General features: G+C 34.7%; 1 protein-coding gene across 1 annotated transcript; it reads left to right on the forward strand.

Annotated features, from left to right (window-relative positions):
- Nucleotides 1-6,795: 6,795 nt before the first annotated feature.
- On the forward strand, nt 6,796-7,983 carry LOC111891625 (probable aquaporin TIP-type RB7-5A). The gene is made up of 3 exons (XM_023887687.3): nt 6,796-6,991; nt 7,094-7,344; nt 7,433-7,983. Exons 1-3 carry the CDS (start codon nt 6,865-6,867, stop codon nt 7,805-7,807), a joined length of 753 nt encoding a protein of 250 aa, XP_023743455.1. The 5' UTR covers nt 6,796-6,864; the 3' UTR covers nt 7,808-7,983.
- Nucleotides 7,984-13,690: the final 5,707 nt, after the last annotated feature.

Here is a 13,690-nt window from a genome sequence, read left to right on the forward strand (position 1 = left end):
TCTACCCAATACTGCCGTTGTACGGGGCTTTTGGTCGCACCCGATTTAGTGGTCGTAATAATAAAAACTAACTTTTTCCAATTAAATGGAAATGTGTGTTATGTTTTTATTTCCTTTTATCACGACTTAACGACATATTAAATGTAAACAAATGAAATGTTTATTAAATTGACAACCTCCAATTAACGGAACTTTTATATACTGGAATATTCTGTTAACGGTAACGGGGAAATGTAACGGGACCCCTTGGGTTGTCACAAAGCGTCGGAATGAATGTGACATTTTTCACCCCTTGGCTTGGTAGGCCGTGGACTGTAGCTAGCAATCAGGGTGCAGGAGTGTCAGTCCCGTATAGATCTATACACACAATGTCCACTCTCCCTCCAGGAGACTCTGGTTACCAACTTGACGACGGGGAGATCCGTGTCCTGAAGATGCATCTCGTATTCTGAATTCTATTAGAGGCGCTAGAGAAATGATATAGACTCACAAATGAAATGAATCCTTTGGTATTCTCATACTAGAAAGAGTGAATAAAACCTCCTAACTATTCCTATAATAGTTACTAGTGTCTCTGATCTATGAATGATGAATGGAAGGATGCCCTTGCTACCCAAGGGAAATGAACTGGTCGATGTAAACCTTTATGTCTATACGTGTATACATGATATATAACTAATGTTTAAACGACCTTCTTACGGATATCCGATACCCACCAGACCACATCCCAACGAGGAAAAGGAAATAGGGCGAACTAGCCTTCCTAAGTCTTTTAAACATTATTTATATAACTATACAAGTACAGGCATGCATTTAACGAAGTAGAAGCATAGAAGTATAGAAGAAAACTTTGGTAAAACCTTTGGAAAACCCTTAAAAATAAGAATTTACGACTTGATATCTTTATGTAAAACAAGCTTTGAAAACCATTCATAAACACGTTTTGAATATAATTTGATAACACAATATAAGTAAAGAAAACCTTTGTTTAAAACACTGCTGTAACTGGTTTAGAAGTAAAACATACAGCACGAGAGACAATTTGAGAAAAGATTTAAACACGTAAAGACGTTTTGGAAAACCATCTATAATATTATACTTGGTAAAACAACTGAATGTGTGATAAATCCTTGTGCATGTGGGTTATTAATCACATATGATTGATATGATAACTAGCATGTTTTAACTTGTATTCCCCCCCCCCATAAAAGCATATAAAAACATTAAAAAGGTTAATTCAGGGGTATGAACTCACCTGACGTTGGCGTTTCGGATGAATGGACGGTATAGGATGCTAAGTGTCAAGTGAGGACTTGACCACACACGCGAATCCTATTTAACATGTAATGATACATTTAAGTATCTAATTAGTCATTTAATAACTAATTAAGCAATTAAGGATGTCTTACTACATAAAAACACTTTGCTATAAGTGCTAGAAGTATCAAGGGTTGCATAGAAGGTGTGTATGGACTCACATTGGAGTTTACTCTTCAAATGATGGCCCTTATGGGTGTTTACGGTTTCAAGACCACTTCCCCCATGAGTTTACGGCCGTAAACTCATGGTAGTGGTGTCATGGGATGTTTAAAGGTGTTAACTCACTCATAGAATCATGCTAGAGTCGAATCAAGGGCTAAGGAAGTGATTGGGGCTCAAAATGGACACAATAGGGAGTTTACAGTCCATTCACCACTCCTTGAGGAGTTTACGGCCGTAAACACATGAGTTTACGGTCGTAAACTCATGTTATCCCATTCCTTTTGTGGTTTGGTGGTTCTAGGCTATGTAGGCAAGGTTCTAGTCACTTATATGAGCATAGGAAGGTGTTAAAGGCACTTAAATACCTTGGAAAGGTGTTTATGGTCTATGAAGGTGTTCTTGGTGAGTTTACTACCTTAATTACATGAGTTTACAGCAGTAAACTCATTTTAGTCCATGAATCATGTGTTTTGGTGCATCAAATGAAGGATTACAAGACTCTAGGTACTCATGGAAGCTTTTGGAGGTGTTTGAGGGGTAGTTTAACACCCAAAAAGGTGTTTATGGTCCTTGAAGATGGTTTACGGTCCAAGAATGTTCTTAGACCGTAAACTCATGTTTACTCCCCATATGTTAAGATTTTGGTGTTCTAAGTTCTTTCATGTAAGCCCCTAAGTCATTGCTAAGCATTAGAAGTGGTTTGGAGGGATTTTTGGGCACCAAAACCCTCTTTCAAGGTGTTTACGGTTTTGGGATGCTCCCAAGACCGTAAACTCTTGTTCTTGGGGTTTTTGGATGTTTAAGCCACGAATTTGCAAGTGTGATAAGCTAAACAACAAGCTAGGAAGGTTAACTTACCGTTTTGAAGCTCGAAGGGGCGATTTTTGACCAAAACCCGATTTGTAGAGAGAGAAAGTAGAGAGAGAAACTCCTAAGGTGTGAAAAGGGTTTGAATAAAACCCACTCAACCCTTATATAGGGTGAAGTTTATGGCCTGGTTGGGGGTCTACCTGACACCAACCGCGAACAGGGTTTTTCACGACCACCGTTAAACACGGCAAAATTTTAAAATTATACCTCCTTAATTTTGGTTCGCTTGACGAATATTATTTAAAATATTCCAACGGGTTTAAATCCGGTCAAAAATATTTTGAGATCAATTTGGCTAATTTTTGACGTACTTAATTTCGACATTAAAACTGATGGAAATTTTTGGGTTGTCACAACTTTTCTCCTTCACTTGGTAAGTATAATTTATCCTCCTTGTGATAATTACACTTCATTCTACTCAAATCATTGATGGCTTACACAAACTCCATCATTATTGTGTTCGATTCTTGAATCTTCAAAGCAATCCTTCAAGTGTCTTAAGTTAAACACTTCTCTTCTTCAAGATTAAACCACTGAAATCACTCAAGGTGAGTTCATACCCCTACATTTTCATGTTTTCTTAAGTTTTTAGGGGAGGGAATACAAGTTAAAACACCAAGAACATAATCAAACTTTTCTAACAGCTTTCGTCAGAAAAGTTTGACTCCATTCACAGACTGTTTTGGACAACTTAAACATTTTAGTTTTCAAAACTATATTAGATGCAAATAGTTCAAGTTCATAGATTTAAAATGACTACTTGCACATCTCCATACGATTTTTCTACAATTTATGGTGATTTTTACAAAACTGCCTATCATTTCAATCATCAATTCGGACCAGTCTGTGATTATGGACTTGTTCACACAAGTTAGAGGTCATTAAAAATCATGAGAAAAATTATGGAGAAACTAGACTCATTTTCCAAACTCTCAGAATTTTTGGATTCTGATTTGGGCCTTTGATGATTTTTCTACAAATTTCATAGAGCAGGGATAGAAAATGTTATCAATAGAAAAATACTATCAATTTCATTTCACCTTGTAACATATTGAACAAGGTGTATATCTTTATGTGATTATATGTTATTGCAATATATGAAATTATTGTCTTTGTATGTAGACATACATCAGTTAACAAATGAAGTTTTCTAGACAAAGCATAGAAATAACAATTTATTATAACCAAAGTATATCTATTACATACAAACATTTGAATAAACTACGTTAAGTATAGTTTATATACATTACCACTTTTACCCTTGTTTTGATAAACTATAATAGGTATAGTTTATGGTACATCACATAACACACTCATACAAAAAGGGTACATTCATACAAACAGGAATTTTCCATTACATTACACGTGAATTCGTTGATGACGTTTGTGAGACATTCGCTTCACTTTACCAATAAGTCATGTATTGTAACCAGAGTCTCCTGGAGGGAGAGCATGATAGTTGTGTATAGATCTATATTGGGATTGACAAACCCACACCTGAGCTGCTTGCAACAGCTAGACCGGCAGGTCTGTGGTGACAAATGTCATAACAGTTCCGACGCCTGAAGAACGTCGTTTCAGGCCAACTAGGTCATAGTATGGTTATAATAGCTCACATTAAGTATTAACAAACATAGAATTTATGGGGAATTCATGTAGATCAAACGAGTTTACGTAGAGTTAAACTTGCATCATTTTATCATAAGTATAACAAATTACTTGTACACCTCGGTCTTTGGGTTTTAAGACTACTTTTACATTTGAAGGAAAATATTGGATTTTTCTGGAACAAACACTACTTTTACAAGAAAAAGCTTTTCATAAACCGTATACAAATGCTTATGAACTCACCAACCTTTGTTTTGACACTTTTTCAAAAAACTTGTATTCTCAGGATATCACTAAACAGGTAACTAAGTGCTTTTGAGGATGAGACGTTAAGGTGTCAAACATTTCACATTTTGTCAACATATTGTAATTGATTTGGAAACATATAATTCATACAATGATGTAACTTTTTCAATTATATATATGTTGGTTGTGTTTGCTTAAATCACTATTGTAATTGTTGTGATGATGCTATACATGAAGTCCTCCACCCCCGTACGTTTCCGCCATCCTCGGTTTAGGGGTGTGACAAGTACGCCAAGCATACATGTGTGTACGTTGTGCGTACTAGGGCGCACCCTAGTACACTGGGCGTACACTTATGTACGCGGGGTGTACTAGCTAAAGAAGGAAACCCTAAATTTTAGGATTTGGGTGGTATTCAAGCAACATTAAGCCTCATTTCTCTTCTCATTTCCAGCCTCCATCAGCATATTCATGTTCTCTTGCAAACCCTATCCACTTTTGAGCTCTTGGAAGGTTTAGTATGAGTTTTTGTGTGTTCCAAAGAAATAAGAAGGTGGTGGTGAAGCTTGGAAGCTTGAAGCAAGCTTTAATATGGGAGTTTTGCATCCTTCTCCATCATTATAAGGTATAAAGTTCATACCTTGATAACTTATCTACTAGATCACATTCTTGGGTGGTTTTATGTTACTTTTTGGTCCCAAAAGTCTCATCTTGTGCATGCTTTGTTCTTGTCGATTTAGGCTGCCCTTTCAGACCCTAGGAGGGGTCCTAAGCCATACAAATGTGTAAACCCCATAATTATCAATGGTCTCCATGGAAATGAGCTCCACAAGTCTAACGTCAAGCAATCAAACCCTTTTTATCATAATTTTTGTTTGTCCTTGACTTGAACCGAAGACTAATAACAGGAAACCATTATTCAAGAGTATCCCAAAAACATATATTCGATACAAAAAGCCATAGGGTCAAAAGAACTAATCAATCTGGATTGTTCGATAAAAAAAAGATACTTGTCCATCTTCCTCCATAGGCCGACTACGATAGATAAGGAACAAAAAATAGAACCAGTTAATAAGAACAAAAATATATTTTAACAATCTAAAGTCTTAATTAAACTTGATTGCATTGGTAAATTACATTTACATTACCTCATATTCTTTGTGAAGTTCGGATACAACTAAAATTATGTTTGACATCAGAAAATAAATACATATTAAAATGTAAACCCATTCCATATAATACATATTAGAATGTAAAACTAATATGAAGAAGATATCAAGATCAGGTTTACCTGGGCAAAAATGAAGCAAACTAGCAGATTTGCTAGTCATAAGCATCTTCTTGAAAATTTAGTGTTGCATTAGGGTTCCAATAATACGAAACCCTAAAAACCCACTTTAAGAATCAATTTCCTATCAATAAGAACAAAAATAAGATAAATGGTTGATACCTTGACAATGGAACTTGAAGTCAATATGTCAAAGTCTGATATGGGAACGTTTGTATTATTCATTGAGCAGGATACATGGGGGTAAATGGTTGTGGCCTACGCTAGCGTTCCTAGAGATGATGGTGACGAAGGCGTCACAAAAGTGAGCCGGTGAATGAAAGATTGACCATAAATATAGGAATGATATTGATATCAATGTATATTTGCAGGTAATTCAAAATGTGTGACCTAATTTATTGGAGATGATGTATTCGACTTTATGGTGCAAAGAATGGGCGGGGAAATGACTCATAAGAATTCCCTGGTAATGACACGTGTCAAGTTAGAGGTGCAAAAAATGGACATTTGGCATGCAAAGTACTCTTTTATTAAGAAAACTTTTATTAAGAAAAAATGATAAGAATAAAAGATAAACTTGATTTTTTTAGCCCCAAATCTTTTTCAACTTAAAATACTACTCATCTTGTTAGCATTACTTTAAACATGACAACCAATTCTCGATTGCTGGCTCCATTTTTAAGTGGAAGATGTGCCATAATTGTCATTAATTAAATTATAAACTCGTTAAACTATTATTTTATGCTATTTTGATATTTCAAAAATTATTAGAGTATAACGTGACCCGTCCATTCAATCATTTGAATTTGTACACCCATATTATTATTTTAAATAATGGAAAATTAGAACTTATGACGGTTTTATAAGATAATGTCTTTGTATATTTTAGTGGGTTATATTACATTAAAATGGGAAACTGCTGACTAGGTCGAAAATCAAACAAAGTGTTTTAAAATAAATAAAATTATTGGATGAAATCAAATTAGTATCAATATGAGTCAAGTAATTATAAATGGGTAAACACAGCCAATAGTTATAACCATATGTAACACATTAGTTGTAATATTCCCAGTCTCCAATATTAGTAACGAACGAAGATTTTCGTGATCAAGGCCTGTGGGCGGTGGGGCGGCAAAAATCAACGGCCAGGCTCAGCCATCTTTGGCCCCAAGGGCGGTGCCAGCTCAAATTCTCTATACGTATATACGACACTTCATATATAGCCACATATTTAAAACTTAAATATTTAAATTATTTTAATAATCTGATGTTAAGCACTATATAATGCTTTATTGAAACCAATCACAAATCACACTTTTAGCAAGTAAATCATCTCATCTTTTCACTTTTAGCTTCAAAGAGCTCTAAAAATGGTGAAGTTGGCAATTGGTAGCATCGGTGACTCTTTTAGTGCAGTTTCAGTCAAGTCTTACTTGGCTGAGTTCATTGCTACCCTTCTTTTCGTGTTTGCAGGTGTCGGGTCTGCTATTGCTTATGGTATGTTACATTTCTTTCTTAAACCATATAAAATGAAAACATGTGTTAATATTATTACGATTAAACGATTAAACGAATAATGGAGTTTTATAAACTTTTCAGGTAAGCTCACAGCGGATGCAGCACTAGACCCCGCAGGACTAGTTGCAGTCGCAATAGCCCATGCATTTGCACTCTTTGTTGGGGTCTCAATAGCAGCCAACATCTCCGGAGGCCATTTGAATCCAGCTGTCACCTTCGGATTGGCTATTGGTGGTAACATCACCATCATAACCGGTCTATTTTATTGGATTGCCCAACTTCTTGGATCCATCGTTGCATGTTTCCTCCTACAATTTGTCACCGGTGGCTTGGTGAGTTTTCTTATATCATATCTTCGGTGCTAAAACAACTTCTGATTCAAAACCTTGGATTTGTATTTACATATTTGGAATTTGACAGGCCGTTCCAACCCACGGAGTTGCTAGTGGGATGAGCAGTATTCAAGGAGTCGTGTTTGAGATCATCATAACTTTTGCTCTTGTCTACACAGTTTATGCCACCGCTGCTGACCCTAAGAAGGGATCACTCGGAACCATTGCACCCATTGCAATCGGCTTTATTGTTGGAGCCAACATTTTGGCTGCTGGAGCTTTCAGTGGTGGCTCAATGAACCCCGCTCGGTCATTCGGCCCGGCTGTTGTTAGTGGTGACTTCTCACAAAACTGGATTTATTGGGTCGGCCCACTTATCGGTGGTGGGTTGGCTGGATTCATCTACGGTGATGTTTTCATTGGATCATACGAGACACTTCCAACCTCAGAGGATTATGCTTAAGTTTTTTCTATCCCATTTTGCTTCGTTTGTTTCAGTTTGTATTTCATGTTTTTTGCTGAATGGTTGAGGATGTAACATCCTTATTGATTAACGTTTCAAGAATTATGGAAGGCCGGGAAGACTTCAGAATTGTAAAATAATATTGTTTACACCGGAATACATACAATCTTAAACTAGCGATGGCTTCGTTTGGTCTATTCATTTGGGAAAAATCCATGCTTGTAACTTATAGAGACCTTAAGGGAGTCGTGTGTCCTAAGGCAAGTCAATATATTTTTAAAAATACAAACCTATTTCTTTTGGTGGACCAAACGTGTCTCCGGTCCGAAAGAAAATAACTGTTCGTTTTTTAATATATACAGACCGTTAAAATAAATTAAATCTAATTAAGCTTATTTAAGAAAAAATTAAGAGTTTTTCAATAATTTTATGACTTATGATAGATGATTAACAAATGTAGATCAACTTTTATATATTATTATATAAAAATGAAAATAAAACGGTATGAATTAACGTATATATTTAATAAAAACCAACAAACTTTCCTTTCAAAATTACACCTAAACATTGTAATTGATGATAAAATATTTAACATATAAATTGGATGGAAATAAACTTTGATATTAAATAAAAAATTTCAAAATTTTCGTTTTACTTTTTCAATTAAAAAAATGAGTATAAATATTTTACCAAGAAATGAATGATACAACATTAAATACTGTTTTATAAAGTTTGACACAAAAATATAAGACAATATTAAGATTTCTTTTTCATGCCTATATTATATATACTGCTTCAATGACCTTATTGTAATTATATCTTTATTAATAAATTTGTCAAAAATGTCATTATTGTGTCACCGAACCTTTTTACTTTTAGTATTGTAATTTCTTTTATTAAAATTTGCTTTTAATAGATAAAGTTTTAATAAATCCGAGTTAAAAAAAACAAAGATATATGTTTTTTTTTTTAAAACTAGAAGATGTTTGAAGATGTTTGAAGACTATGGTCCTCATTTATAATTCATGTTTTACAATCTACCTAATCTTTCGATTTCTTTTACTAAATCAATTTTTTAGAATTATATTTTTAGCCCCTTTTAAAAATTTACATCATAATTAATACTTAAGGATTATACTCCAAGCTATACTTTTACCCCTTCATTTATACACCATTCCTTGTATTCATATAGAATTATACTCCAAGTTACATTTTTCTCCCCTCATTTATAATTTATGTTTTAGTCTTTCAATTTCTTTTACTAAATCAATTTTTTAGAATTATATTTTTAGCCCATCGACTTATATAAATTGCATCATAATTAATGCTTAATTAAATGGATTATACTTTTACCTCATAAATATGGTTAATGCTTTACAATCTATCATCTGGTTTATTAAACCGGTTGAACTTATATATTTAACATCAACTTTTATAAATTTGTATTTATTTGATTAAATTACTTTTTAGTTTTTTATCGTAATAATTCACCCTTTAAACTTATTATATATATATATATATATATATATATATATATATATATATATATATATATATATATACACACACACCATTTGACTTGTCGTACAGGACCTTTAAAATCAACAGGCCGACCCTGAACTTATGTAACAAAGGAAATTATGAATACAAACGATAGTGATAAGGAGGATGTCAAGATCGCAACTGTTAAAAAAAAAGATGCCAAGATGTTATGGAAGACAGTGGTTATGATGACATGTATGAACTGGTCAAGACATGTATATGGTGGTGGTAGTGGTTGCATGATAACCCAACTAAAAAAGTTACCTTTACGACGACAAATAACGTCGTAATTGATGCCTCAAATCGTCGCGAATACCTTTAGCGACGACAAGTCGTCGCAAAAGGATCGTTGCTATTAACTTGTAGCATATACTCAAATTGTCGCAATTAGTGTCATCTTTAATAGCTGGCATCGCTAAAAGCCATTGTCGTCGCTATTAGTGTCGTCTCTACTTTCCGATCATCAGTCAGAGTTCTTTCTGGCCAAGCTTCTTGGAGGTGAGCATTGTCGCAATTGGTGGAGGTTGTCGCAAAAGATGTCTCTGCTAATTATTATTTTTAATACAATTTATAAATGAACCATCAAATAACATTAAACAATATATACCACATTACTTAAAATATCAAATGTGCCACATTATATAAACGATCTAATAAACTAGAAATATCATTCGATCACATCCATAAATTATCTAATAAATCCATAATAACTGTTAGCTTAATATGATTTTGGGCTTTATTTTGTATTGAGTCTTATATTGGCCCATTATCTATAAAACACTAATTAGCTAGTCTATATATATTCTATTTTTTCCTTTCATTGTATCGTGTACTTCTCATTTGATAACATTATAAAACCCTAACCGTTTTATGTTTTGATAGTTTACAATAACATCATCAATAACATAAAATAAGAAATACTAGGTGTCTTCGTCTTCCCTATCGATGTTTTCCACGTCGTTGTTGCTGACAGTGTTGACTTGGTTCTTAAAAGCGGATAATATCTCTAGTTGTCATCACAAACACCAAGTTTTCGAGAAAAGCGTTAACATCCACATCCTAAAAAGTAAAGTATATAAGTTAAAATATCAAACTAAAAAAACGAAGTATTATTACTTAACAATTAAGTTACAAGAAGATTAAGTCATTAACGGTTTAATAAACTATCAAACCAACCAAATGAATTAAGTCCTTAACAATTTAACAAACTATTAAACTACCAAATCAATTAAGTATTTAACAATTTAACAAACTTCCAAACTACCAAATTCATAACAAATGAATTAAGCACATAACAAATAAACAAAGTATCAAACTACCAAAAAAATACAATAAATGCATCAAGTTCTTAACGATATAACAAAGTACCAAGCTACCAATTTCTTTAAGAGTTTAATAAGTACTTGTGTTGGTTGCAGTGCTTGTGACTGTGATTGTGACTACCACTGGGAGGGAGCACTTGTACTTGCTGCAGAAAGAGGTATAGGCCTGATGCCTTTCATATGTCCTCTTCGAGCACCTAACACCTTCTCAAATATGGCTATCCAATCAATGGAGTTCGGATCACCACCTGAGTCGGTTTTGCTGAGTTTGTAAAGCACTCTTAACAACTAAAGCATTATGTATTTCACGAAGATTGTCAATATACTTCAAAAATAATGAAAAAAAACAACAATCTGCTTCATTTTTTAGTAATAAAAGCTTACATATTGGTCTTTGAATATTGGGTCAACAAATTCCTCTTGTTTATTGACATGCCCACGGTGAAATGCTTCAAGTTTATTGAAATACTGTTTAACATTACAAAATATGTTATACTTGCATAAACATTAAACATTACCATAACGTACATTCTTAAAACAAGCACTACTGTAACGACACGTCCCTCCATGATTCTTAACTACTTGCTTCTTCCAACATTTTGTGCTTTCACTTGATCGTTTTTATGCTTATCTCTTAAGAAGTGGTCAATAGTAGTACTCCAATGTTGTGGATCCATAACTGTGGGGAACGAGCCCTTGCTGCCTCCATATCCCCTTACAAACCAATAAAACGAGTTTTTACAATATGTTTGTGGCCTCTATACCATGCACATATCTGATTGTTTAGTGACACTCAATAAATTAAATCCATGTGTAACGTCCCGATTTTCAAAGGCAACTTTTACATTTTATTTAATAAGTTATATCATAGTATATTTACATTTGAGAAAACATAATTGTGAATATGTGTGTATAGTCGAACCTTGCCCTTCTCACGAACCAATGGAGCGCCTAAAAAACATTTGTAACAACTGGGTAAGCGCTAGGCTTAAGGGATTCCCCCAATATATCATGGTTTTGTTCAAAAATTACACAAGTATAAATCAACCAAATTGAATGAGAGGTTGTGATGTTTGAATTGTGAAATAGAGAAAGAGAGAGAATGACACGATTGTCTACAATGAAAGCCCTTGATCCTTGCTAGGATCTCTGACACAAAACCTTGGGAGGTGATAATGATCACTTGCCTTGATGATTCTATTAATATAAAATGATTATTACAGAGAATATTTCAATAAGAACAAGTGAAAAAGTTCGTAGAGTAAGCTAAGAATAATTAGAGTGTGTCGTGTGTGAGATACATGTGTTAATTTATAGTCTAAACTAGCTAACAAGATGTCCGATATTCCTGGGATCCTCTATGTCCAGCTTTGTGAACGTTCATTGACTTGGTATTCCGAGTATTTAGCATAGGTGAGAGGACTCTCTTTTGAGAATAGGTCTTGTTTTGACTATTTCTCCACATTTGTTAATTAAGAACGAAATATAACCGTTATAAATGTTAGTAAATAACAATAACGGTAAAGTCGGGATCCTGAGATAGTTGAGGATCCTGAATATCTGATGAGGTTTGAGGATCCTGAATGCTTTGAGGATCCTGGCCCTAACAATTTCCCCCAAGTTATTCTTGAAAATATAGCAGTTAATTTCGATAATATTAAAGGGATTACTTAAATTAAAAAGGTAAAGGGAGAAAGAGAAAAGTACTTTTCAAAATTAAACCTTAACGGCTAGGTAATTTTGAAATCCAACGAGTGGATAACTAGTCGTATATGCTCAAATCAACCTCAAATCTTCAGTTTAAATAGAGGTGATTAGTTCCACAATTATCTTTACCCGTCTCGATTTTCTTTGCTTTCATCGTGCTACCGGTGATTTCGATAAAGGTAACATCCTCTCTGCCTCATCTCCTTTGTACCAAATTTTCGATCATGGGTAAAAAGATGACATTTTCTTGTAAGAAGATCCTAGGTCTTCCTGAGGACGATTTCATCGATCAAGGAGTCTTGCCTTATGACGAGACGTGATCCTTCGACGATGGTGATATCGAAGCATTGAAGGCTAGTGGTGCCTTCCTTCCTGAAGCAGTCTTCAGGCCTTATGACCCTTTGATCCAACCAAACTTCATCTCCTCTTCTTGGGTATGCTTTCCGGAGTATCCCTTATCTGTTTTAGGCCTTAAATTCCTTTTTTCCGAAGTGGTCTCAGAGTTTTTTGAGATCACGAAACTTTCTTTCGTCCAAGTGATACCTATCATTTGGAGGATCTTGTACTGAGCTGAGTGTCTGAATCAGACATATGATCTTGGCATGGGTCTGGCTGAATTGGCCCTTGTCTATGATCTCTCAACATTTGGAAATTCTCGCTTCATGTTCAAGGTCAAGAGTGGCAAGTCTCCTCTTGTGTTAAAAATAAAACACAACGATGGGGCTTGGAAGGGGAGATACTTTTTGTCAGGAATGACTATATTCTTGGCGGAGATCCCTTACACAAAGATTGGGTTAAGAAGGGTAGGATTTCAATACTTTTCCTTGTGATCTTGAAAAATCTTATTCTTATTTTGTTTTTTCTGTTACGGAGCTCGTTGCTACTGTTGAGGACACAGAGGATAAGATTGCTAATTTTCTTTCTCTCCCGGAGGTAGATAGATCTCTCAAACTTGATCAATCTAGTCTCCAAGAAGGATCTTCCAGCACAACTTCTATGGATACATGTATATCTTTCTTTCTTTATTATTTGAATTGTTGTCTTACGATCTTGGATCTCACAAGGACCCTTGTTTCTTGTGCAGGTTCCAGGACTGTCCGCTCCAGTGCTCGCTTCGCTTTGGTCGACCCTAAGGATGATATTACTAGTAGCTTGGTCAGGATCAAGCAGGAGAAGCCCTTTGATCTGCCTCCTTCAAAGAAAGCCCAACTTGACCTAGTTGTGAAGACTCCAGGATCCCGAAAGAGGAAGACTTTTGAGGCTATAGATTCCATCCTAGAGAACCTCCATCGAGGATGCTCTTGGGAAGTTG

Source organism: Lactuca sativa, chromosome 6 (assembly GCF_002870075.4).
Source record: "Lactuca sativa cultivar Salinas chromosome 6, Lsat_Salinas_v11, whole genome shotgun sequence".
NCBI classification, from domain to species: Eukaryota; Viridiplantae; Streptophyta; class Magnoliopsida; order Asterales; family Asteraceae; genus Lactuca; species Lactuca sativa.

What these genes read in the sequence shown, in the direction of transcription:
- LOC111891625 (XM_023887687.3), top strand. Translation starts at nt 6,865, where the DNA reads ATGGTGAAGTTGGCAATTGGTAGCATCGGTGACTCTTTTAGTGCAGTT. An exon ending in CGGGTCTGCTATTGCTTATG is followed by an intron (nt 6,992 to 7,093) that starts GTATGTTACATT and finishes TAAACTTTTCAG; the next exon opens with GTAAGCTCACAGCGGATGCA. An exon ending in AATTTGTCACCGGTGGCTTG is followed by an intron (nt 7,345 to 7,432) that starts GTGAGTTTTCTT and finishes GGAATTTGACAG; the next exon opens with GCCGTTCCAACCCACGGAGT.